This window comes from Carassius auratus, chromosome 20 (assembly GCF_003368295.1).
Source record: "Carassius auratus strain Wakin chromosome 20, ASM336829v1, whole genome shotgun sequence".
NCBI lineage: Eukaryota > Metazoa > Chordata > Actinopteri > Cypriniformes > Cyprinidae > Carassius > Carassius auratus.
This window is the reverse complement of record NC_039262.1, coordinates 6,878,231-6,899,483: the sequence shown is the minus strand read 5'-3', so window position 1 is coordinate 6,899,483 and position 21,253 is coordinate 6,878,231. Positions and strand designations below refer to the sequence as shown.

At 36.3% G+C, this 21,253-nt stretch overlaps 1 protein-coding gene across 6 annotated transcripts; it reads left to right on the top strand.

Moving 5' to 3' along the window:
• Positions 1-1,104: 1,104 nt before the first annotated feature.
• txlnba (taxilin beta a) lies at positions 1,105-19,258 on the top strand. Of its 6 annotated transcripts, none has more exons than XM_026290717.1 (10): positions 1,105-1,293; positions 3,071-3,356; positions 4,767-4,858; positions 5,371-5,541; positions 11,051-11,245; positions 14,700-14,819; positions 15,489-15,563; positions 16,762-16,854; positions 17,226-17,321; positions 17,392-19,258. In XM_026290717.1, the coding sequence occupies exons 2-10, from the start codon at positions 3,074-3,076 to the stop codon at positions 18,802-18,804; spliced, it is 2,538 nt and encodes an 845-aa protein (XP_026146502.1). In that variant the 5' UTR covers positions 1,105-1,293; positions 3,071-3,073; the 3' UTR covers positions 18,805-19,258. The 6 variants fall into 6 exon arrangements, with proteins under 6 accessions (XP_026146502.1, XP_026146501.1, XP_026146498.1 ...); XM_026290716.1 differs by lacking the exon at positions 15,489-15,563 and adding an exon at positions 15,361-15,435; XM_026290713.1 differs by having other exon boundaries at positions 4,755-4,858.
• Positions 19,259-21,253: the final 1,995 nt, after the last annotated feature.

Here is a 21,253-nt window from a genome sequence, read left to right as displayed (position 1 = left end):
AAAGAGAAGTTTATCAAAACACCCATGCAAGAGACTCTCAAAGAACAAGGACGTTACAACCATTAATTGAGATGCAGGGGCTGAGAGAAATAATTAAGCCTGGAGCCAGTGTCAGAATCATTAAAAAGATTCCCTAATAAAAGCTAAAGAGGGTGAGGATTATCAGAGAGAGACTAACCCGGTTAAGACTATCGCCCACCACTCTTTACAAATCCTCAGCATGACCCTGAAACACTTTAGACTCATTTGTGCTTTTAGTAAGAGCTATTGCAAATAGCAAAGTCATGATTCCGATGTCCAAATTTGCTAATATCAGTTTGTAAAACCGCATTAGGTCAGACATTTAAGACTCCATGATATTGTTTGATGAATGGGGTTGGGGCCGCGTTTCGCAGTTGCATGCCAAATATTTTTTCAATATTTAGAAATGTGCAGACAAAGACGCTGTTATGGAGTGAGTTGCACTGGAGATGCTAATCACTTCACAATTCTCCATTTGCATGATTTGAAGTGATTAGAGTGCAATTGACTGGAATTATGGTGGACAAATGTGATAATAAATGCTAATAGGAGCTGTGAAAACCCAATACTAAGCAGATTGTTACAAGAAATTGGTCCTCAGGCATTCAGTACACAAGTCAATAACTCAGAGAGCCACCCAGATTTGCATGTTAACCCTATAAAGCCAAGTGTATCATATTTAGTATGCAAATACTAAACGTTGTATACAATCTATTACATACCTTCATGAAAAAAATCATGTTAAAATTTAATGAAATGTAAATGACACTTTTGAGGACCGTTTATTTCTATGTTTCTAAATCTAGAGATTCGTCTTCCCTCATATTCTCACTATATCATACTTAACAAAAAACATATACGTACACCATATTAAGATTTCTTTTAGATTTTGTCTAAAGGTTCAACAAACTGTTCCACTAAAAATAATGGAGCTATCATTTAATATCTGAGGCTTTATAGGGGTAAAAGCCTATCAAGATTTTGTTATTACTTCTAACCAACTGCCATTCAAAGGATTCTAAAATATGAGCTCCTCAGCTGTCTTCCTGAAAAGCCTGAGCAGAAAGATCTTGAAAGGCCGATTCACTCAGAGTGTTTGCACAACGCTTCCATTGGTGTTCCACTGGAGGTTATTTTGAGGGGCTCGTGCTGTCAGCTGTTGTCTTGAGTCCTTTTGGACCCTCCTCACTACTCTTTTTCACTCTGATAAAACTGTGGACTGACTGCTTCATTGTCCTCCTTTTCTATTCAAATCTGAACAGACACGTGTAGGTAAGTCTTAAGCTGTACTACTTTATTTAACTTTTTAGTTGATGTTGATCTTGAGAAGCATTAGAGTTGGTTCAAGTCATTGTAGTGTGGTTTCATTATTTTGATCAAGTAATATGAAGAAAAAGCTAATTCCAGGGCAATAATTCTGTTGTTTAAATTCAAATTTGTAGCAAATTTCATCATTTGTCCTAAAGTTTGTGCTTCACTCTAAGTCTGTTGTTCAGATGTAAACTGATGTTTAGAATAGTCATTTTTTCCACTTTGCGTGAAACTGCCACGATTGACATCAGAGTGTACGTGGTTAGACTAAGAAATAGCCTGCCCATATTTAGAGGGTCCAAAAATAGTATGTGGCTTCACAACAGGTGCCATGTTGGTGAAGGAGGAGGGGTGATGGTGAGAGGAGGAGGGCTGGATACATGCACATGGGGTTGGAATGGGGGCTATCATTTTAACCTGATAAGCAACAGAGCTGGGACATAAACCACCTCTGAAATCTCAGAGTTCATTCCACATGAAATCAGCTGTGTAGAGCTGAAGGGCTTCAGACCCGGCGCTATCTGTGACACATCAGATTTAGAGGCTCAGTGATACTCTGCCACTGTGATTTGTGCTATTTTCTCCGCACCCCCTCCTCTCTAGCCTCGTGTGTCACTAGCAACTCGTTGCTTCTCTTCAGATGACCACCAGACGTGGAGGCAACTTAGAGATCAGATGTTACTCTTTTTCAACAATTTGCATTGAAAATGTTTAAGAATTGATCTAACTACCATTAACCAGATCATTAGGTATTAAAGTAATTAAAGTTTTAAAGTATTTACATTAAATTGTTACATTTTCTGTATCCAGATGTGGATCTATAAAATAAAATCAAAATGTTTCATGAGCATAAAATAAGCATCTTAGAGCAATTTCTGAAGGATCATGTGACACTGAAGACTGGAGTAATGGTTATCAGAATTTCAGCTTGCTATCACAGGAATAAATTACATTTGTAAATATATATATATATATATATATATATATATATATATATATATATATATATATATATATATGTATATATATATATATATATATATATATATATATATATATATATATATATATATATATATATATATATATATATAGTAAATTTTAACAATATTACACAATATTTAATTTAATTTTTGAACAAATAAATGCAGCTTTCATGACACTTTCAAAAATATATGACCTAAATATAAACATACATATATAATTATTAATAAAATATCACTACACAACAGTATCAGTACACAAACTAAATAATTTGAAAATGGAAATAAGATAAACAAATAGATAGAACTAATTAAATTTGGTCATTGTTACTGTATATGTAGACAAACCACTTCACATTCCAATTTCCAGTTTTAAGTTTCTGCAAATATTTCTTTTTCAAGGTCACTTCGTTATTATCAATATTGTTTCTGCCTGAGGCAAATCCATTAATCAGTTCCCCAAATTTGAATTTACATTTCAAACAACCTCATGCATTTCAAACATAAATTCCCTCTATTTATGCAAACATACCACAAACTGGCCAAAAGCCATTCATCTTCAGTTTAGTGGCTAGTGATTTCAGAACGTATCAAACCTCTCTACAAGTAATGCATAATCACTTCTCATTAATTTCAACAGTCTCATTTCAGCGTCAAGCCAAGAGTGTAATCAAGGAATTGGCTGTTCTACCTCTGCTAATCAATCTGCTTTCTTCTGAAGCGCTTTTATGATATATTTAACATGATTATTGCAGCAGATGATGGAGGGCAGTGACCAGACCTCTGAGAACACCAATGAACAAGTCAATAGCCCAGAGGAGCAGCCAGTGGACCCCACGGAGGACTTCAGCAGGCAGCTAGAGGATATAATCAACACGTATGGAGCAGCATCCAGCCTGATGCAGGAGCAGATCTCCATCCTGGAGTCTGAGGAGAGAAAGGAAGAGGAGGCAAAGGCTGATAAAGAGGCCGACTCACAAGAAGCTGGTGCCACTCCAGAGAAGGAGCAGATAGCTGATAAGAAAATCCTCAAGGGCCTGGGTGAGCAATTGGCCCTTTTTCTGTTCATTTGATAAACATTGTAAATGTCTTGACAAACTAAAAGACTAAACCTCACAAAGATCATTTTTATTTTGCTGAGCATCATAAAACGGACCTGAGAATGGCCAATAAATGCAAAGTTTAAAAGGAAAGCATTAATAATTTGAAACAGATTTTGTTGTAGCATAGTCTTCACTGTCATATCTGATTTGAGTTTAAAGCATTCTATAAATAAACAATAGTATTGATTTCTCTTGAACAAAAAAAAACCTTCCTTAACCCAAACATTTAAACAGTAATATATGATTTGAGTGACACAAATGACATCCATTTAATTAAATGACCCACAGAGCAGAGATTTCAGTTAGAAAACTGATTGCTGTTTTATGTTTGAAAAATACTGCCGTATGTAGCAGCTCTCAATCACACAGATGGAGAGTCATAAACAGCGATTGGGTTTTTCTATCAGCAGGACGGTCGAGTGCTACAAATGTGTGGTAATCAACTGTTTGGAAAATTTCCCTTCTCAAGGAAAGAATGCTCACGTCAGTACTGAAGCACACTTTATCATCACCAAATGCAGACAGCTATTATGCTTGACTTAAGTTTTCTTACACAATCTAGGCTTAAAGGGAAATTTTACACAGGAATGAAAATTCTGTCATCATTTACTTGCTCATGTTGTTGCAAACCTGTATGACTTTCCTCTGTGGAACGCAGAAAGATAAAATATGAATAATGTACTGGTCACGAATTCTAATGTTATTACAATGAACAGCTGTTGGAGCTTTTAAGATTCAAAAAGCACACATACATGTAAAAAAAAAAAGTCCCATAAAATATCATAAAAGTGGTCCATATGACTCATGCACAATCTCAGGTCATATAAATAGCTTTGTGTAAGAATAGTCACAGATAAATCGGTGATAAATTACTCGATGAGTCTATGATCTGAACTGAAAAACTGGACCAGTCTGATTTGTGAAGAAATCATTCTGGTTTTGTGAACTCATTCAACAATCAGTGAATAAAACTTTCAGTTTGTTCCTGACATAAAGCTCTCTTAAGACTTCTGAAGACAGCACAAAAATGTAACCAACCACTTTGACAGTGCTCTTTAAGAGATTTTTTAAAAAGACAACCGTAAGGTTTTGAATGACAAGAGGGTGAATAAATAATGACAGAGATTCATTTCTGGATGAACTATCCCCTTCAGGCTGAGTATATGCCTTGTGCCTTGTTTGCTTCTCTCAACCATTTTATCATAGTAAACGCTATCACGCTGTGATTCCCCCACTTCTCCCGTTGATTTATTTTGAAGTTGGCGTGCAGAACTTTCCCTTGTGGGCTTCTGCTCATCTTCTTTATCTTCTCATTCTCTGATCTGAACGGAAAATGCTTGTCTCATAGGTAAAGAGGCCGCATCCTTATTGAAAAGCCTGAACAAGCTCGGCTCACCAGAAGAGAAAGTGGAAATGGTGTTGAAGAAATACACTGAGCTGGTGAGTATCCAGACCCATGAGAGAATGCAGCTCTCTGAACACTTTTCACCGCCGGCAACAACAATGCATGGAGGACAGTTAAGAGGAAACAAATAGAACATAAACCAGATTGACACGGAGAGAAAATAAAAGCATGCCTGGTGTGATGTTAAGAGTGGTTTCACTGATACTGCGATGACCTAAATATTCGTCGCCCTGGGCTGAATAAGCTAGTTTGAACACAAGGCCATATGCCACACAAGAAAGCCACAACACTTTCTTCAATTTCAAGCACAGAGATAACGACAGGCGCATGTAGAGAAGGGCATATGACAGAAGACTACGACAATCAGACACAAACAGAGATCTTGTTCTCAGAAATATACAATCTAAGGAAAACTGGAAAAGTCTGTCATTCCAAAATCCACAGACAGACATTATCGAAAGCAGCTTTAGACCAGCCAGAGGTGTTAAAGTGGCGTATCAGATGATGCATGGATCACACCTGTGTGTGTTTTGTGCACATGGGGCAGGTGGAGGAACACAGGACTGAGAAGAAACAGCTGGAGCAGCTTCAGCAGAGACAGGGTCTTCTGGTCAAGCAGAGAGATCAGCTTCAGTTCGAGCACAGTCGTGCCATCCTGGCCCGCAGCAAGCTGGAGATGCTCTGCCGGGAGCTTCAGAGACATAACAGGACACTGAAGGTGAGAGCATTGTCTGACAGTTTAAAAGATTGAGAAAGAATAGTTAAGCTATGATACTACTTGGTAGGTTTATTTTTTGGGTATACTATTTATGATAAGAAACAGACATTATTTATTTTGTCTGAATTCATTCGGTTTTTAAAAGAAACATGGCTATTTTCTTATGTCATTTAAATGTTTGGGGTCAGCTGTTCTTTTAAAGTTTCTATTTATCAAAAAATATTGAAAAAGAAGAAACATCCACAAAAAGTATAACAATTAAAACACTGAAAAGAACAAGAAATGTTTGATGGGCGAAAAATCTGAATATTTCATTCACACTGAAAATTGCAGTAAATTACATTTTAAAATTTAAATGGTATTTCACAGTCGTATTTTTTACTGTATTTTTAATCAAACAAATGTAGCCTTTGAAAGCATAAGAGACTTCTTTAAAAACATTTTTAAAATTGCACTTTTGAACAGTAGTCTATGTTAACACAAAAATAAAATATATATATATATTTTCCCTTATTTTAAGGGGAAAAAATAGTTGACCACAAAAGCACGCTGTTGCATTTTTGCAACAACAACAAAAATTATACTCTTAATTCAAGTGTCTCATACTTGCATATACTGAATTTATGGGGGATGTCGCCATTTTTCTATCACTAAACGAAAAAAAAATTATAACTTCAAATACTTACTTGAAATACTGCTAAAACTGAAATTAGGACCACTTAAAAAGAAAAGCAGACTGATTGACAGGAACAGCGATCAGTGTTTTGTCTACATGTGCCATTAAGGGGTACATTTATCTGATACAGTATAGGATCATAATAACAGACCTTATAGCAACTTCTTGTTTGACATGTGGGAGAGTGTTTCCTATTACCCTGTTACCCGTCTCAGTGTTTTGATTGCTGAGATTGAGTCAATCCAACTTCCTTCTGAGGAGACGGTGTTTTTGATCCCGGTGGGACGTTACTGCAGTGACTCTGTGTCTCTGCCTCGATGAGACACTGACTTCTCAGACTCAAAGCGCTGCTGACTGACAGGTCACTATGACAAGAGGGATAGTGTTACCGAGCTTCAGTGGCATTTGCCCTTCTTTTATAAATCAAAAGTCAAAGAGAATGTCTCGCAGGCTCAAATCACTGCAGAGGCTACGGCCTCCTGTACTTCCATTCTGTTGATGCTACAGCAACTATGTCTACGTCTCAGATAGAATCTGCATAGGTTTTCATATTTTCTGTGCTAATTTTGAGGTGAAATCTGCATAATGGATTAAACCATGCAACTCCTTAAAACGATTTACACATATAAAGAAATTCATAGTACTGTTACATGATGAGATTTTTACACTTATAATCTGTTTTATTTTACATGTGACTGACTTAAAACAACTTATTTTATTGCATAGACTATCTAGACAAAATAAAATAGTGTCATGAATATTTTGTGTTCTTATGCAAAATATACCAAAAACATAAAACAAGAACACAAAATGATCGAGTTTGCACTCGAAAAATAATTACCTTTATATATGACATCATAAAGTTAATGTTTTTTTTTGTTTGTTTTTTGTTTTTTTATACAAAAAATTACATTTTATAAACTCTCATGTTTTCAAAAACAATCTATGTTCATTTCAAGCCTTGGTTTCAAAACATTTTGAAATATGGTCTGACACTATGAACCAAAGATCAGCATTACACATTAACAAATAATAGTCTTTAATTATTTATAGGTTAAATCTAATAGATATTTTATAGATTTCTTAAAAGTGTCATATGCATTTAGGGTTATTTTCATTGCATCAACATGGTTTTAACCAGCAGGTGCCACCAGCCTGTGGAGTTTTGACAGCATCAAAACATTTTGCAAAGCAAATGATTTAAGGTTTCAAAAAGCTTAATTTCTCCAATCACTACCTGCACTGTCACATGTGTTTGATTCAATAAACAGAACCGACTCATAAGAGTCATTAACAAGGGAATTGGACTTCACTGGTTGTGCTGTATGTTTTTAGTGCATGTAAAAGGCAAACTATTTTGTGAATGCCTCTCTCAATTGAGTTGCCATATTTGTCATTTTACAAAACTGTTATTCAGCACTTGAAATGTTTCCAGTTGTCGGATATAGCAGTCCACTCATTTCTTTCAATCTGCCAAACAATTATGTTTCCTTCCAAGAGATAATTTCACCTCCATTCGGTGAATGTGTACATAATATGAAAGATGATATGAATCTTGTGCAAAGCACCTGGAGCCATTTTCTCAGCCACTGAGAAATTTGCTGAACAGATGCTGGAGGACTTTGCATGCACACACACACACACACACTTTTTTTTCTGTTTTTGGGGAGCTTTCTAATCGCGTTTGTGTTGTTTTTTGTCCTCAAGGTATTGAAGATATTAAACTCTTGCTCTAATATGAACTCTGCGTGTCTTTGGAAGTTGATGCTATCCTTCCCTAGAGGCTGGCTTTGACCTTGTTCACTCCCCAATCAATTTTATTCAAGTATTATGGAAGCCATTAATGAGCAGGTCACAGCAGAACATCTAAGCCCTGTGTGTAGGTGCGGGGCTCAGCTATGAGGACGGTAAATTAGATTTAATCTCGGGTCATTTCCTTTGCACTTATATGAGTGATTCGCTTCCCTGATGAGCTTGCGTAGTGGTAATACAGCTTCACCTTTCCCGGGTGGGAGCTTGAGACTCCATGCCATGTGTAAACACAGGCAAGCAAACAGACTCAGCCCTGGAGAGGAACACTCCATGCTTGGGTTGCTTACAATTAGCTGAGTCAGGAAGCTGGCGCCTCTGAAACAGGAGCTCATGTTTACAAAGCGCACACATTGGATGGCAGGACTATTTAGCATTCACACATCCAATCCCAGATACTAAAAAAGGATAATATTGTTTATTAGTGCTACAAATATAGATCACATAGAGCTTAATACGTCATTAACAACATTTGAGTAATAGGATCATAAACTAGCCTTCACTATTCAGACCTTGTAAGGTAGAAATAATGCCGTTAACATAGCGGTTAGTGCACCTGCTTTGGACATGTTGCACTGGTGCATGGTGCTCATGTGGGCCACTTAGGTTCAAGTTGGGCTTATAAGATATCCATTCCCTCTATCCTTTAAAATTCTTGTCACTCTCTATACTATATTTATAAAATAAAAGCCCTTTCCAAAAGACTGTCTCTAAATTATAACATGGCCAAAAATATCATATTCCTTTATGGCCAAAAATATCGACACCCTTGGTAAATATGTTCAAAGAAGGCTGTGAAAATTCATCTGCATTGTTAATCCTTTTGGTCTTTTATTTAAAAAAATCACAAAAAATGTATCCTTTCATTGGATAATACAAATTTAAAATGGGGGGGAAAAATTATTATGGAATAAATGTTTTTCTCAAATATTTGTTGGACACAATTATTGGCACCCCTAGAAATTCTTATGAGTAAAATATCTCTGAAGTATATTCCCATTCATATTCACAAGTTTGAGCACTCCAGCATGATTAAAAACATGAAATCATCCAGCTCTTGCTTCCTGTTTCACAGAAATATAAAGAGAAGGGAAAACAAAGGCCAAATTCCCATAATCATCCATCACAATCAGAAAAACCAAAGAATATATCTCGACGTGCAGCAAAAGATGATTGAGCTTCACAAATTGGTGAAGTGGCTTTAAGAAAAGAACTAGAGCAGTGAAAATTCCCAAATCCACCATCAGGACAATAATTAAGCATTTCCAACCAACAGAAAATGTTACAAAACTGCCTGGAAGAGGACGTGTGTCTATATCGTCCTAATGTGCGGTGAGAAGGAGAGTTTATGTAGCTAAAGACTCTCCAAGGGTCACAGCTGGAGAATTGCAGAAAATAGTTGAGTTTCTGGTTCAGAAAACCTTTTAAAAAATAGTCAAACAGAACCTACATCCCACGTTGTTTGGGAGGGTTACAATAGAAATTCTCCTAGCTCATTCAAAAACAAACTAAAGCATATTCAGTTATGAGACACGACTGGCACTTCAAATGGGACTGGCTTTTAGGATCAGATGAAACTAAAAAATGAGCTTTTTAGCAGCAAACACTCAAGGTGGATTTGGTGAACACAGAGAAAAAAAGTACCCCATGTGTACAATGAAATATACTGCTGTATTTTTGATGTTGTGGGCCTATATTTCTGCTGGAGGTCCTGGACATCTCGTTTAGATACATGGCATCTTTGATTATATCAAATACCAACAGATATAAAAAAATCAGAAAGTGACTGACTCTGTTAGAAATCTTGTAATGACCATGTTTGGATCTTCCAACCGTACAATAACACATACCTTGAAGAGACACAGAAATGGGTCACTGAACTCAAAACCAAGCTTCTGCATTAGCCATTCCAGTCCTCTGACCTGAACCCTACGGAAAATGAGAGAAGTGAACTAGGGAGGAGAAGCTGGGAATCTGAAGGGTCTGGAGTGATTCTGGATGAAGGAATGGTCTCTGACCTCATCAGGCATTAGGAGAAAATTTAGACCTGTAATGATATTCCCCCCATTTTAAATTCTTATTATCCAATGAAAGGATACATTTTTGTGAATTTTTAAAATAAAAGACCAAAAGGATTAACAATGCAGATGAATTTTCACAGCCTTATTTGATCATATTTACCAAGGGTGCCTATATTTTTGGCCATGACTGTATATATTACTTTTATTTATTTTTTTAAATTAATTTTAATGTTTTTATGAAAAACTATTATGAACCATAAACTCTTATAAATTTATCAATACTTATGTTTACACAATAAATAAGGAAATGTACATTTATATTCATTTGTAGCATGTCTATTAGTTTTACTATTTAATTTTTCTTGTCAACCAGTGTTATTTGAGTGTTATTTTTATGCTATTGTAGTGTTTATTAATATTTTACATTTGTTAATTTTAATTACTGTGCTTTTGTCAGTTTTATTGGTTTTTATTGATTTTCTTTTTATCTTTAATGCATTTTATATCAGCTTTAGTTATTTAAGTACCTCAGATTAGTTCAGTTAACATTTCTCATTGTTTACAGTGTTTTTAAGTTTAGGCGTTCATCTGATATTTATATTTCACATTTATTTTAATGAACCTTTTTTCTAAATTGTTTTTGTGTTAGTTAACAGTGACACTGTTATGAAATATTATGAATATATTATTACTATTATTCTTTATAAATATGTTATAAATCAAGCAAAAGAAATGTTGTTTGTTTATAGGCTATATAAAATGCAAACTATGAAATAAGCTTTAGAAAGAGTTGGTCATTTTATTCCACAAATGTTTAAAATATAACTTCTACCACAATATGCTATCAAACACAATACATTATTTGACTTTTACCATTTAATCACGGCTCCATCTCACGTAATGCTAGATCTAGATTGCTTTCATCTTTCATTCATTTTGCTGGCTTTCAAGACTGCATATTCCCAGATTTCCCACACGTTTCCGTCTCTCTTTCTCCCTGCAGGAGGAGAGTCTGCAGAGGCTGCGGGAGGATGAAGTGAAGCGGAAGGAGATCTCTGCTCATTTCCAGAGCACGCTAGTGGACATTCAGAGTCAGATCGAGCAGCACAGTAACCGCAACAACAAGCTGTGCCAAGAGAACAGTGAGCTGGCCAGCAAACTCAAGACCATCATAGAGCAGTATGAGCGAAGAGAAGAGGTACTGACGGAAATCCACACACATTATATTAAATCCACAGGACGTATCTAACATCTTGATTTGAAATGCACTAAATCCACACATAAGCAGAGCTCCAGCAGGCCCACCGTTCATAGTGCTTCTGCTGCAACAGACCTCTATTTTGTGCTGTTAATGTGGGCAGTGTGAGGACTGTAACCTGTTAATATGAGCCCTAAAATAAATATGTGCTTGTGGTGTGAAGTAGACCGAAGACCTGTGCAGCGAAAGCCAGCAAAATGAATTGAGGATTTCAAACACCACAATATCTAACAGATCTGTCAAAGAGAATCAGTCTTAAATCTGTTTAAAGCTGCACCGCAAGGCACAGTCGAGATTCGATTTTGCTACAAGTAAGTGTGCACATAAATGATTGTGATGCATTTGATAATGCATCTGATTGGATTTTTTGTTCTGGTCCAGCAGAATAAATGTAATGAGTCATTATTGGGTTTCCAAACTTATTTGAAACTACAGCAGTCAAAAGTTCTGCATAGTTTTAATGTCCTATAAGTCTCTTATGCTCACCAAGGGTGCATTTATTTGATTAAAAAATGCAGTAAAAACAAATTTTGTCAAATATTATTACAATACTATTACAATTTATAACAAGTGGTTTCTATTTGAATATTTTTTCAAATATGTTATGGCAAAGCTGAATTTTCAAGATTTTATTTTGTGCTTTTGTATTTGTTTTACCTCTCTACCTCTACATTTTTATTTTAGTTTTGTTTTTCTATCATTTTTGCATATCATAGGATTTTCATATATATATATATATATATATATATATATATATATATATATATATATATATATATATATATATATATTAGGGGTGTAACGATACGCGTATTCGTATTGAACCGTTCGGTACGACGCTTTCGGTTCGGTACGCGGTACGCATTATGTATACCGAACGGTTCGTTGGAGTAATTAATTATATTTGAAAAAAAAAAAAAAAAGAGAGAGAGAGAAATATAATGATATGCGTTCAACAAGGTAGCCCAATAACCCAAACAACGTAACAGGCAACGCCCCTGACACTCCCGAAGAAGAAAAAAACACCATCTTATATGTTTATGTTAGGCTACTCAGCAGGCGCTCGCTCACTCAGTACACGCTGAAGGCTCGTTGCAAAATAGCCAATGCGTTTAACAGACTAGAAATGAGAAGATCCTCCAATAACCAACAGGTCTGGTGTTTGGGTGCACTTTGGATTCCCTTTAAGCTATAATGGTGATGGCAAGAGAGTGGTGGATAAATAAACAACGGTATGTCGCATCTGCAACATGACAGGGTACACCAGCGGGATTACAAAAAAAAACAAAAAAAAAACACCAGCGGGAATATCTGGGATATATGCGTCAGTACTATCTGGGAAAAGACGAAAAAAAGGAGAAACATGCACGCAGCAAACTATCCCTGCAGCATTTAGAAACTATAGCTTACAGGGAATCCAACCCAAACACCAGACCTGTTGGTTATTTTAGGATCTTATATTTCTGGTCTGTTAAAGGCATTCGACATTTTGCAACGAGCCTTCAGCGCGTGCTGAGTGAGCGAGCGCCTTAGGGGCCGTTCACATATCGTGCCTAAAAACGCATAGAAAACGCTAAGCGCGTCTTTCTCCTCCTTTCCAAAGCGCTTGGGCAGAAGCGCTCATGAGGCGTCTGTCTTTGCTAAGCAACAATGACGTGCTCTCTCCATGAGACGCGGAAATTTCAGCGAAGGATAAATGGATTTGCAGCTCTAAAAATCGCTTGCAGTAGCTCTGCTACTAAATTTATTTCAAAATTGCAATCCATATACAACTATGATTAGCTGATCCTTCATCTTGGCTGAGCTTTCAACGTTGTTACGGGAAAGGATGAAGCTGATTGGTTAGTTCTTGTCACATGACCCGCGGTGCGCTTGCGGCATTCTGAAAAGTTGAGATGTTTTTACATTTTGCTGTATCTAAAACGTATCGAACCGAACCGAACCGAACCGTGACATCAGTGTATCGTATCGAACCGAACCGTGAATTTTGTGAACCGTTACACCCCTAATATATATATATATATATATATATATATATATATACTTAATTTCAGCTTTTTTAACAAAACCACTAATTGAAATATGTTTATAGTTTTAATATTTTAACATTAATAATATTTTTTAATAGTTTTAGATTTAGTCAACATTGACTGTTATAAACAAGAATGTAAAGATTATGACTGAGAATATGAAGAAATCAAACAAAAGAAATCATTCTAATATGCTGATTTGCTGTTATTAAAGTATTAGGATAGAATTATTATAAGCATAGAATTAATTCTGGAGGCATTCTTGCATACTGTACTGTAGAAAACTTTTTTTTTTAACTGCAATATCTCTAGTATTTTTTTATTGTTATTTATTTATTTTTTAATCAAATAAATGCATCCTTGGTGAGCACAAGATAATCTCTAAGACATTAATTAATTATTCCAAACTTCGGACTGGAAGTTTACATGAGCAATTTTTACAGTCACGATGCATAAAAACATATGTGTGTTTTAGAGCTGAAGTCTGCCAGAGCTGTAATTTCACAACATGAGGCGGAGGAAACTACACCCTCACACTTTCTAAACCTGCTATATGCACAGCAGATACTTGTATTTTTTGCCTTTGACTCAGTGATTCACGCCTGGTTTGACAGTGAATATTGCACCTTGTAGAACACTCTACTATTCTCTATCTAATCACAGGAGGAATGAAAAGCCTGATGTGAGGGGAAGTTAAGCTCAGTCTGTCACGCTGATGTGTACCACAGTGACTGCTCACACACAGCTGTGTGGTGGGCTAAAACAGACCCCAAGTAGTTAACTGACTCGGAATTGAATTGTGCCGTGTGTCTCTACTGCCCTCTGCTGTCTGCGGTAGAGACACGCATCATGCTTAATGTGATTTGCACGAGAATAACATGTTCCTGGAACAACACCCCTGTTGACCAATCACCGCCCTCTGATTTTAGGCATACAAGTTTGATTAATATAAAAGCTGTTCCAAGAACAACAAAGGATGTTGATCCTGGAACATGTTCTGCTTGTGAATAATCACACTGTGTGTTGTATCAGGAGAGAGACAAACACACATTATCAATGTTAAAATGGTGTACTGTGTTAAATGTTGTTCCTAGAAATGACTAGAGCTGGAAAAAATAAAATAAACAAAAAAAAATATGGCATCCCTGCAACCCTTAATAGGACAAGTGGTTTGGACAATGGAAAAATCAAATCAAATATAAAACCATGATCCGCACTCACAAAACTACTGTAAATAATGTAAAAGAATACATTTTTGTGAGTGCAGATCATGGTTTTATATTAGGATTTTAATAGACTGACATACTGGAATAAAATAATGTTAAAAATAATGAAAAATGTTTCTTCCCTGTATTTTTATGCAGAGTTTAGAGAAGATATTCAAACACAGAGATCTACAGCAGAAACTGTCTGATGCCAAGCTGGAAGAATCCAACATGCTCCTCAGTCAAGCTGAAGAGAAACACAAAAGAGAGAAGGAATATGTAAGACACACAGATCTCCTATTCTGCCTCTTCAGATTTGCCTCAAGTAAAATGAAGGGCAGGCAAATTCATTTGCATGAGCTTCCAATGAATTCATTTACAAGCAGGGTCTAAATGAACAAGCATCAAGTGCAAAATGCAAGTAATAATTGGCTTGTAAAAGGTCATTTTAGAAAGAACTGCAACATAACACAAGTTGATATTAATGGTAAGCTGACATTTGCAGATAAGCAGAGTGATGAATGTGTCATTCAGATAAAACTTCTGTTGTGACTTGCAAGTCTTCTTAGTGGAACATTTTTTAAGTTTATCTCATTGTTTTGTCCCTTAAGATATAGCCTCTCTCTTTCTCTCTTTCTTTTGGCTTATTCCCTTTATCAAGGGTCACCACAGCGGAATGATCCCCTCAATATATTACTATATGATTAACTTGCATTTTCTCAAGTGTGGCAAAAAATTCATGTTGGACCCTGTTTATAAAAATGTTTCAGTGAATCTCGAGAATTGGCACATGTTAACATCTCACTATTTATGTTGTTAGCTGCTTAAAGAGGCTATTGAAAAAACAAAGAAATGCTACGCAATGAGGGAGCAGGAGTTACAGATGAAGAAACAGGTAACGCCAAGTTCTCTGTCTCGCTCACCTGTGTGTGTCTTGTGTTTAACCAGTTACTCACTCAGGCTGCAGAGTGGAAACTACAGGCTAAAGAGCTGAAAGAGCAGCACACTGTCATGCAGGCCCAGGTGAATATCTACCGCTGTGGCATTACCCACAATCCAACACTCTCTCCTCTCTAGCTGTGGCGTTTCTCTCGCTGAGCCGTCTGACAAATCACATAAACCAATCGATCTTTAAAAGGCAATTTATGGGGATGATTCATTGTCATTAGGTGCAATACAATTCAGATGAGATGGATAGATAAATTATAGATGGATGTTTATGAGAAGCAGTTTTGCATAAATTCTGTCTTCATTTATTATACCCTAATGTTGTTTCAGACCGGTCAAATCTGTGTCCTCCTGTTGTTTCAGACCTGTCAAATCTGTGTTCAGTGGAACACAAAAGGAGAAATTGGAACAATACTTTTTTATGCAATTACAATAAATAAGGACTGAGGTTTTCCAGTTACATAAAAGGAAATTAAAGCATCAAAAATGTTGTGCATATTGAGAAATACTATCATTCTGTCTTAGAGCAGATAAATCATACTGATCTATTCTTGGAAATGGAAAAAGGAAATGAATGTGACAACTTCTCACTGTCTCTGAATCAACAAAGACAATGAAGCTCTTTCAGTTCATTATGCTGATGGCTGTATGAAGGCTTCCTCTCTCTCGTGGCTATATTGTGACACCACAGACAGAAATATATCATTTCGGTGAATTATTATAGTTTACAAGTGCTGAACTGCAAATGCGACCTGGATGAGTTTCACTGCTGCTATTACAAATAATAAGTGATGCCTTGCACATTACATACTGAGTCACTGCAGAAAGTGTTCACTCATTTAAAGCTCTGTGTTTTTGAATGGAACATTTGCTTTGACTAACTGCAGATGGATTGAGTAAAGTGCAGCTGCAAAATCAGTGATTAACTCATTTTTACATCAGATCCATGATGTAAACAGAAGAATGAATGAATAAGTCAATTAATGGATGTATAAATAAATACAAATAAATATATATTTCAATATGTATTTATTTATTTATTCATCAATTCAATCATTAATGTATTAATTAATTATTCATAAATATAAAAAGAAAGAAAGTTTTTGTTGTCGTTTTTACATAAGATTGATATATAATAATTTAAAAGGAAGGGCAAGCTGATAAGTACAAAGGTCATCATCATCATGCATGGTTTTCTTGTGGCACAGTTTATTAACAGGCAACATTTACAATGATTTTCTGAATGATGCAAACTTTAATTCTCTTCTTACAGCTTGTGTTGTACTCCCAGAAGTTTGATGAGTTCCAGAACACACTTGCAAAAAGCAATGAAATCTACATCACTTTCAAACAGGAGATGGAGAAGGTTTGTTGTATTAGAAACACTTTTACATTCTAGATGCAAAAGTTAATAGGAAAAACAATGTTGAAAAACAACTTTATAGTTGTTTTCCAGTGAAAATATCTACAAGATAAAAGTTTCATTTATACCTAAAACAAGTGATAAATCTGCTGATACGGTAAGATAAAACACACTCATAATAAAGCTACATTCTCTGAAAATAAGTTTTCAGTAAATGTTTCTTGCTTCAAGGATTTTTTTTTATATTTCAACAATAAAATTAGACAAAATTCTAGTTTAATTATTTTAAATTTTTCTGCAGTGAACAACTTAAAATGACTTTGTTTATTTTAAAGCATATAAGTAATATGCTCATTATGTTTTTATTTGAATAGATGACAAAGAAGATGAAAAAGCTGGAAAAGGAGTCAAGTATATGGAAGACACGGTTTGAAAGCTGCAATAAAGCTCTTGTTGAAATGATTGAGGAGGTAATTTACAGTTTGTTAGTATTTGACCATTAGCGTTTCACTTACTAACTGATTAACTCCAATCCAACAGAGATCAGAAAAGGCCAAAGAGTTTGAACTCTTCACTTTGAAAATCGACCGTCTGGAGACTCTGTGCCGAGCACTGCAGGATGAAAGAAAAAGTTTATATAACAAAATTAAAGAAATACGGTCCTCAGAAAAGGAGACTCTAGCACCTGTGGTGGATTTGCCCCAAGTAGCTGAGCTTCAAGAGCTCATCCAACTTCCTAAGTCAGTTCCCAACCCCATGTTGACCGCAGAGATGAAGAGGCTGCGAGAGGAGCAGATCCGTCTGCAGGAGTTTGCCGCTTCCTTGGTAAGTTCCATAACAGATAATGCTGGAGAATCTGATAGTGAGGAAGAGAAGATGGCAGAAAAGATTCCAGTAATCCCTGAGGCTCCCAAACTTGAGTCCACCAAACCAGCAGATAAACCAGATTCAACACAAGAGGAACACTCCACCACAGAAGAAAACAAACCAGAGGTTGCAGGAGTTAATGTAGAGTACCCATCAGTACTCACAAATCCTGAACCCGCCAAACCCCAGACGGAATCCAAACTTCCTCAAGAGAATCTACAACCAGAGATCCCTGAACATCAGACAGGAAAACAAGAGTCTGCCAAAGTGGAACCAAGCCAGGAAGAGGCAACAAAAGCAGAAGAGACAATCAAACAGGAATCCACTCAACCAAAGCATGTCATGAAGGACGATAGCAAAGATAAAGCTGTTAAACCTGAGCTACCTGAATCAGAGCCGCCCAGACAAGAACCCCTCAAAGAAGAACAGCTGAAGCCTGTCTTGAAAGAAGATAGCAAAGATGAAGCTGTTAAACCGGAGCTACGTGAACCAAAGCCGCCCAGACAAGAACCCCTCAAAGAAGAACAGCTGAAGCCTGTCTTGAAAGAAGATAGCAAAGATGAAGCTGTTAAACCGGAGCTACGTGAACCAAAGCCGCCCAGACAAGAACCCCTCAAAGAAGAACAGCTGAAGCCTGTCTTGAAAGAAGATAGCAAAGATGAAGCTGTTAAACCGGAGCTACGTAAACCAAAGCCGCCCAGACAAGAACCCCTCAAAGAAAAGCAGCCAAAGCCTGGCTTGAAAAAAGATAGCAAAGATGAAGCTGTGAAATTAGAGCTACCTGAACCAGAGCCGCCCAGACAAGAACCCCTCAAAGAAGAGCAGCTGAAGCCTGTCTTGAAAGAAGATAGCAAGAATGAAGCTGTTAAACCTGAGCTACCTGAACCAAACCCTCCCAAACAAGAACCCCTCAAAGAGGAACATGTTGATAAAGCCACAGCTGCCTCTGAGGAAGCCAAAGCACCGGCGACAAAACCTAAAGCCCCAAAATCCCAAGAGGCAAAAGCAAAGGCCGGCAAAGCCCAGCCTAAAAAACAAGCTTCAGCTAAAAAGAAAGGTTCTGCAAAGGGCCCGAATAAAAGCTAAGCCGAAATGCATTACCAAATTAGTTTTTCCTTATATTATTTCTAGATCGGTTTGTTTGTGTTCTTAGACAGGTCTTGTTGTTGATGAGTTTAAAGGCCAATTCGCACTGCACTGGCAGATTTCAATAAACAGCAACAGACACATTTGACAGGTTTGGTCTGATCAATGTGTTACTCATGTCAGCATCTGTTGGTGTTGATCTCTGCTTGTTTTTTGCCAACTGTTGAATCAGCATTTATCGAGTCTTGGTATATCTGAAAAGTGATGTAGGCTTACTTTTCTCGGCCTGCATCTGTTTGTGCAGGAATTGTGAATTGGCCTTATAGGTTAATACGGATGATGACATACTGGTCATAGAATTTCTAGCTTCCTGAAGAAGGACTTTTTTTTTTTTTTTCACTTGTAATACTTTCTCAGTATACCTTCAAATAAACATCTGCCCTTGAAAATCCTATTAGATGTTCTCTTTCACAAAGACATTTAGTTATATGACTAATAGAATTTAATGTGAAGCCTATTGTAAACAAAAGGTTTTCAAATGTTCTGGAGAAAATTGCCAGGATGGTGCTACTGTAGGTGGTTGTTAAGCAATGAAATTTACACCACTTTCAGACTGGAGATGGAGACATTTGTCACAATGGGGCAACAAATAATAGGGGGAAAAATGTAAAACCTTTTATTGCAGTAAACCATTTTTAAAGTTGAGAACTTGTTGGTGAAGTGTAGACATTCAAAATGCAAGTTGAATTAAAATTAAATTAAGGTAGATTACAGCTAAATACTAGTTTTTCATATTTTCTGAAAATAGTTGGTTGCTCTCAGTGGTTTGTTAAACCATAGTAACAGAACTAATTGTGGAACTACACACTTTTAAGGCGTTTTCGCATTGCAGGAACTTGGTGCGATTTTAGTACCGGACTGCCTTTTTCGAGAACCAAATTAGCTCCTACTCCAGAGCAGGGTCTAACCAGCACAACTGGTACTAACCGTGACGTAAGTAGACATAGATTGGCCAGACGCGTTCGAAAACACTGGAGTTCTGGAAGTTCTGGAACAAAGCGGTGCTTAAGGTCCTATTGACTTATTTGAACTATCAAACATGTTACCTGATTGACTAACATCTTAGAATGTTTAGGGGTATGTTTAGGGGTGGGGCCAGGTAAGGAGGTGCATTTTCATTGCATGATTTAGAGCCATAGACTCTATAAAAACAGTTTAAGCTAAGCAACTTTCTGATGGGGCTATAGCCCCGTCAAGCCCTGACCTAGCGCCACCACTGGCATGTAATAAAATCCGGTAGCCAAGACATATAGTTAATATAATAATTTAAAAATAAAATATTTTCTATAATAAATAATATAATAATTCCTTAATTAAAAACAAAATATTAAATCAATACATCATTGATAATCCCAAGTTGCTTTGGTTTGTTTTACGAATTAAACTCGTGGCCACAAGAAAAATATGTTGTTCCCTCAACATAATAAGTGGTGGCCATGAGAAATGGATGTTGTTCCCTCAACATAGCATCTCGAGGCAACTACATAACCTCGACAAAATGATCTCGTGGCCACGAGTTAATATGGCATTCCCACGAGTTAATATGACGTTCCCACAAATTAATAACTCGTGGCCATATTATCACGTTCCCACAAGTTATTATGTCGTGGCCACGACAAAACTTAGTGAACCGACCATGTTTTCTCGCGGGCACCATAGTGTATATGACATCTGCTTCGAACATTACAATCCACTTCACCAGCTAATTAGCTACTCTTTAACAGCGATGCTGCAGTAAAAATGGAAGATCGGAGGCAGAATTCTAAAGATAACTGTGCACTTGTTTCTCAAGTCATAAGGTCTGTAAAATCAAGCTTGCAAATCGTTAAAACAACAATTATTATTGTAGACGACAAATATCACAATCTCCTAAAAAGAACACATCCTTTCAATAATCCACACAATTTGAAAAAACAGTCATGGCACAAATGCAGCGAGAGGTTGTGTGCTTCAAGTTTAATAGCGATAATAATAGTGATAATTTCCTTAGCAAGCACCCCAAATTACATTTTGGGCGTCTTCTAATATAAGGATTTTCAAAATAAGGTAGATTGATGATGACTTATGTTAACTGTCACTGGCATAAAATAACTCCTATTGCACACCATGATTTTTACTCATGCAGCAGTTTCCATGGCAACAGCCTCAAAAGGCAACCAGCTTTTATGCTTACAATGTTCAAAATGATTCAGTGCCTATTCCTGCAAGTGAATATGTATTGACCTGCATATTATATATATATATATATATATATATATATATATATATATATATATATATATATATATATATATATATATATATATATATATATATATATATATATATATATATTTTACGATATATATGTGTGTCTTCACATAATTTTCCACTCTAGGTTACACATTCT

What these genes read in the sequence shown, in the direction of transcription:
- txlnba (XM_026290713.1), top strand. Translation starts at nt 3,074, where the DNA reads ATGATGGAGGGCAGTGACCAGACCTCTGAGAACACCAATGAACAAGTC. An exon ending in ACACTGTCATGCAGGCCCAG is followed by an intron (nt 15,564 to 16,761) that starts GTGAATATCTAC and finishes CTCTTCTTACAG; the next exon opens with CTTGTGTTGTACTCCCAGAA. An exon ending in TTGTTGAAATGATTGAGGAG is followed by an intron (nt 17,322 to 17,391) that starts GTAATTTACAGT and finishes CCAATCCAACAG; the next exon opens with AGATCAGAAAAGGCCAAAGA.